The following is a 6,728-nucleotide window of genomic DNA, read 5'->3' on the forward strand; positions in this document are numbered from 1 at the left end:
ATTCAAAAACTCGACTCGAATTCGAACCTTGATAATCAAGTTCGAATCAAGTCAAATTTCGAATTTTCCGAATCCGAATCGAATTCTAAACGCCCCTAAACTTTATTAACTCAATCAGCAATCAAAAACCATATCACTGAAGGGATATTACATAGCAGAAATTCAGCAGCGAGTTAGATCTATTAGATTACACAACAAAGGCGCACTAACGATCGATTCACTCAAATTAAAAGTCGTGTTTTTTTTTTTTTTTCATGTATTCATAAATATCTACATACATACATAGCAGAAAACAAATTAGATCCAACATTTAACCTAACAAACCATACAAACACCCAAGAAACAAACAACCTCCGTACAGCAGTACAGAATCGGCCTTCAACTGCGATAAAGCTTACCAAACACATGCAAAGCAGTAACAAACCCGATGAAGCAGACGCTCATGACCAGAACAACAGTAGGGGTGATCTTAAGCCCTGGAGCATCATCGGTGTAGAACCTAAGCATGTTGCTTTGGTTGCCGCCGGTCAAGCTGGTAGCAGATCCGGTGGTGGTAGTGCGACGGCGTCGCAAGCCGGCGGTGGCGGCGGGGGAGCCACGAGGACCGGCGCCGAGTGGGCCGGGTCGGGTGTTGGAAGAAGAGGTGGTTTGAGATTGAGAGGAGCCTCTCACCATTGATGCAGAGGAAGTAGAATGATCGGTTGGAGGTTGAAGGGTGAGGTTGAAACCCTAGGTAACAACTATTTATGTCACGAGAAGGTTCTTATTAAATCGATTTCAATAAAATAAAATTTGGACAACCGAATCACAAATTGGGTGTGTAGAGTTTGGTTAATGGTAGGAGACCTAGAGAAACCTGGGTTGGATCCTTGAGTCAAACGGGTTTTACCGGTAATTTCACTGGTTCGACTTCCACTTGGTACAGAGTGAGGCACTGGTGGGCAATGATAGGAGACCCAGGGAAACCTGGGTTGGATCCTTGAGCCAAACAGGTTTTACCGGTAATTTCACTGTCGTGCCTACGGGCGGGTGGGTTACCGGGTTTTCCCAGTAATTGGTGGTGGACTCGGGTTACTCTCAGAGTACTCCGTTTGTCCAGTGGGTGCCTCGAGAGTGCTCGGGATTGAGTTTGTTGGCCGTTCAAAAAAAAAAAGAGTTTGGTTAATGGTCAATTAAAATTGAAATCAGAACCCAAACCATGGATTAGTCTATTTTATTAATAGAGTTAAATGTGATTTCAGTTCGTGTGGTTTGTTTTATTTTGTCAGTTTAGTTCAAAAGTTTGAAATGTTGTTATTTTAGTCTAAATTGTTTCAAGTGTTGGCATTTTAGTTCACTGGGTTAATTTCTTTCATTTTTATGTTAGCTAGAAGGGTAATTCGATCATTTTATATGGTCGAATTGCCCTTCTAGTTAACAGAATTACATTTAAAATGACCGGAATACCTTTCTAGTTAACAAAATAAAGGGATAGAGTTAACCCAGTGGACTAAAATGGCAACGTTTAAAACTATTTGGACTAAAATGACAACGTTTCAAACCTTTGGAATAAACTGGCTAAATAACCCAAACCATAGGGACTAAAATGACATTTAACTCGTATTAATATGTGTCACAACTTTGGTGGAGTGGTTGAGGTTTTGTGTCTCTTGAGAGAGACCAGAGTTCAATTTCTGACATGGGGTAAATTTGATGTAATTTAAAAGTAGGGATTATGTAACATTTCCCTTTAAAAAGTCTATTTTATTAGTCAATTAGCTTTCGATCAGTTCAGTTTATTCGGTTAGTTTGTTAGATTTTGATTTTGTTGGGTTAATAACCATAATCAAAACCAAATGTGGGTTAAAATTTTCAATGAAGGTATAAACCTAAAAATCGATTTTGCTCGGTTAATTTCATTTAATCGAGGGTACCAAAAAAAAAAAAGAATAAGTGATTTCTGATTAATTCGGGTTTTAGTTAATTTTAGTTCGGTTTTGTGAGTTTTCGATTCGGCACACCCTTATCACAGACCTCTAATTCCACTTGTAAATCCGGTCTTTGCCACAATGTAATAGAACTCTTAAAGAGGAAGTGAGGAATGGGGATGAGTAATTTTGTATCAAATATTGTATCAGACCGGTACTAAAGAATGTATACAGTACGGTATTTGGTATCAAATTTAGCTCAATTTTGATATCGGTACTATGCGGCACAGTAACCGGGAATGCACATGATACCGTACGAGTATTTGACTGAACACATACACTAAGGTATTTGGTTTTAGTTGCGGATAAATTATGGTATCATTATTATGCGGTACGATATCAGTACCGATCCCATCTCTAATAAAATATATATTTCCATCACATCTTAATCTTAATACTGCTAGGTCTATTAATTTATTTATATCAAAATCTCATGGCTTCAAAGTTATAATAATCAGATTGAATTATTTAATATTATACATAAAGATGAATAACAAAATAGAAAGCAAAATGAAAAGAAGTTTCTTTAAATATTTTACATAATAGATTTTATATAGAGTGAATTTCAACAATTGTCCTTTATCTTTATACTCATTTTCAGACGCTGTTATTTATGTTTAAAATTGATGAGTTTTGTACTTTATGTTTTCAAATCATACACGTTTTGTCCTTTAAGCAAAACTCAGTTAATTTTTTATGTTAAATCTGATCATGTGCAAAGCACATCAGGGCATTTTTGTCAATTCATATTTACAGGGACTAATTGTGTAGATAATATAAATAACCAACCTTTTTAAAAAAAATGAAAATCTTACAAAAAGGCCCATATTCTTCTCCAACTCTTCAAACCTAACAACCTCCACTTTGCAACTTCTTGTTCAACTTCGGCCGTCGCCAACTACCACTGCCAACTCCATCTCTTTCTTCTCCAAATTTTTAGCAACTAGTGCCCTCCTGTAACGCAACAATTCAACAATTAACGCCATAATTCACAATCATACGCTACACTAAACCTTACGAAACTTATCAGACCTACCTTAAATAAACATGTTCGATAAAATCCCCCAATTTAATTAAGAAAACGCATCTTTCAAATAAAAAAAATTTGAAGTCTTTATAACTATTGGCAAAGCTCCATTTCTAGATGGTACAAGAAACATAAAAGTCGAAGCTAATGATTTTGATGATAAACCAGAAAACTATTCTGTAATCAGCAAGATCATCCACCATCTTTGCTGCAAACAAGTTATCATCTATAAGCCTAATAAAATATACAAAATAAGAACAATACATGGATGAATTACAATTTACAATGTCAAATTGGGGGTTTTGTTCCCCGAAATTTTTAGGTTCTTGTTCAATTTCTCTCATGAAGCTTACGAAATAGAGCTTTCTCCTTCTTTAAAGCATTGCGTGCATCTTTTAAAAACTTTGAAATTATAACTCTTTCCTCTGCAATACGTTCTGTTTCTAGTCCTAGTTCTTCTCGTTTTTCGTCAATTGTTTCCCACTCTGCTTCAAATTCGGCTTTTTCTGCTTTCAAACGGTCTGCTTGAACTTCAAGTTCATGTTTTTGAGCTCTTGTTAGATCAATTTCTTCTTTAATTTGCTTTCCAAGATCACCCAAAAAGAACTCAACAACCGATTCAACCTCTCTGCATCTTGCATCTGGAACATCCCCGAGATCTGTTTGAAACAGTACCAGCCAGATCTGTTTGAAACAGTACCGGACTTCGTATCCGGGTGGTGGTGGTAATCCGGTGGTGGTAGTAACCGGGTCTTTAGGTTAGAGATAGAGAATATACAGATTCATTTAATTTATAAATATCTTTTTCATTATTTTACATAATACCCCCTGGATATTAGATATATGCACAATAATCCTTATATTGCTGAAAAGACAAATACGCCCTTATGTGCAAGTCACATGACCAGGTTTAACAGAAAAATCTAACTAAATTAGGGCTAAAGGACATAACATGCAAGATTTTAAAACATTAAGTACAAGACTCGTCAATTTGAAAGATAAAGGACAACGCCCGAAATTCACTATAAAGATAAAGGATAAAATTTGAAATTCACTCTTTTATATAACTAATTAGGGCCAACATGTTTTAAAACCTTAGATATTTTTTTTGTGTTAATTAGTTATTATTAAAGGGTTTGTTGTGTAGTAGTATAGTGATTCTAAAATATGAGGTAAAAGTGACTCATTAATGAGTGTGTAATCGCTATAAGAAAAAAAGGGTAACTATTTTTAGACTACGGGGTGTGGAGGGGTTTGGGTTGGGGGCATTGCTTGACACGTGGAAAGGGTGGGATCCACAATATAATACTAAAAAACTAGGGGTGTGGCGTGGCTTAACTTGGCGTAGCCAACCATGTGGATTTTTTTTTAAAAACTTTTTTATTGTTTAAACTATTTAAAATTTCACCTAGCCAACCAAAGTCAGCCATGTCACCCAGCCCCACGCCGGGCTCAATAAAGGGGCAACGCTATGCCCAACACCAACCCGGGGTGGAGCAGCTGGCGTTTAAGAGCCAAAACGCCCCCAAACCAACGCCCACACCGTAAAAAAACATTCGGGCTACTTCTACACCCTTCTTCCGCCTTCTCGACTATGTCAATACTAGGAATGAGCATTTGGTACCGGGTACCGTTATCGAACCGTACCAGGTATATTCAATACCGGTACCCACTTTCTTTGTTTTTCGGTACTGCTATTTACGGGTAAAACATCGGTAAATACCGATACTAGTAGTATAGTGATTCTAAAATATGAGGTAAAAGTGACTCATTAATGAGTGTGTAATCGTTATAAGAATAACTATTTTTATGCAAGAAACATTCAGACTACTTCTACACCTTTCTTCGCCCTTCTCGACTATGTCAGTACTAGGATGAGCATTTTGTCACGGAGTTACTTATTCAACTCACGTGCGGCCTTAGAACACGGTCTAAATAAGCCATGCCGACTTAGTGTCGTTGGGTTTTGGTTGTGAAAGTCACTAAAGGGAACGTTGGATCGCAAGTACGTTGCTTGTAATACTTGAACACAAGTATACAAGAGAAATGCTTTGTATTATACAAAGGAAGCTCACAAGAGTGATGATGTTTACAAGTGTTTGGGGATGCTTCAAATGAGCTCCCATGATCCCTATTTATAGTGCATTGTTGGCTATCTAGAGTATTCTTAATCTAGAACACTCTTTACAAAATATCATACTTAAACATCTAAGATATTTCTTACTAAATATCATGATATTATGCTGGATTCTAGAGAGTTCGTTGGGCAGATTTTTATGGGAGATTTAACGAGCATTTTCTAGGCCTTTCTTAGCTGATATTTTGTGCTTCTTAGTCTCTCCATGTTGCTGGAACAATACAAGTTGTTCTAGAGTCTTCCGGGCGGCTTTTGAAGCGTGTAGATGGCCCAGGAAGGTTCTAGAATGCTGAATTTTTGGGCTAAATTTTAGCGGGGCGTGACAATTTGGTACCGTGTACCGGTATTGAACCGTACCGAGTATACTTGATACCGGTACCCACTTTCTCCGTTTTTCGGTACCGGTATTTACAGGTAAAACATTGGTAAATACCAATACCGGTACCCACTTTTCCCGTTTTTCTGTACCAAATGGGTTCCGTGCTCATCCCTAGTCAATACCTTTATTTTGTAACGTTATTAATGCTACTGTTTTTAAAACAAGATACTTGGCAAGAATGTTTTCTTATAATGAATGTTTGAATCTTATCAAAATAAAATAATTTGTCATATTTAATAGCAACCATTATTAGATAAAAAAATAACTAATTTTCTAAAGATGAAAAGCTATATATAATAGAATAATTCAACTTGGATTTAAGAACGAAGTACTTATGACAATTTCGTGAACCGACATGGGAAGTTGATACAGAAACAAGCAAATATGTAGACTGAAACATTGTAAATACCATTTAAAAATCCCATAACCTTTAAAAGAAAAGAATTGTTAAAGTCATTTTCTTTAAATAAATGTTATCCGTTGATCATACTCCATAAGTTATTATTTAATCAAAATAATTATTTTATAACTTTGGAGATTACATGTGTAACAACTGTCAATAAAACCCGTAATTAGGATAATAATTATCCAATAAGAAAACCCTAATTAAGACACCCAAGTAATTTGGCGTAAACCCTGAAATTTTCATAACAATCGAAATCAGGATTAGGGCCCCTAAAACTCAAGGGGGTAAACCCTAGTTGATAATTATCAACAATTACTCGTTGTCTAAACTGAGAATTCTCGAGGTAACTGATTCAGCAAAGCTATACCACGACAAGGCTACTCTAGGCTAGATAGTCACCTCAGGCGAGTCGCGACAGGATCAGGAACATCTTCCGCGACACGCGGGGGAGTCCAATTTCAAGTATAAATAGAAGGGGTTGGGACTTGAATTCAGATGTTCATTCGACGTTAAAACTCATAATATACACTGAGTTAGACGTAAATCACTATCAAACACACACGAATCACGAGGTGCTGCCACAATCAGGGTAATAACTCGATCGCTATTACGATTCAACGTCCGATCGATTATAACTATCCAACGATAGTCCGGGTGCTGCTCAATTGAGCTTGTACTTTGATTATTCGTCGTGATTTTGACTTGAATATTTGAGTGTTGTTCGAATTCGGACTATGCTCTGTTATTCGTTGTGAATCCGATTGAATTATCGAGTATTGCACTGATTAATCGTTGTGAAGGTTTAATCTCGT

The 6,728-nt window shown here is 36.6% G+C and overlaps 1 protein-coding gene across 1 annotated transcript; it reads right to left on the reverse strand.

The window, feature by feature from the left end:
• Positions 1-133: 133 nt before the first annotated feature.
• On the reverse strand, positions 134-753 carry LOC110927084 (protein transport protein Sec61 subunit beta). The gene has a single exon (XM_022170684.2). The coding sequence runs from the start codon at positions 673-675 to the stop codon at positions 379-381; it is 297 nt and encodes a 98-aa protein (XP_022026376.1). The 5' UTR covers positions 676-753; the 3' UTR covers positions 134-378.
• Between the last annotated feature and the right edge of the window lie 5,975 nt (positions 754-6,728).

The sequence above is a fragment of the Helianthus annuus genome, chromosome 2 (assembly GCF_002127325.2).
Source record: "Helianthus annuus cultivar XRQ/B chromosome 2, HanXRQr2.0-SUNRISE, whole genome shotgun sequence".
NCBI classification, from domain to species: Eukaryota; Viridiplantae; Streptophyta; class Magnoliopsida; order Asterales; family Asteraceae; genus Helianthus; species Helianthus annuus.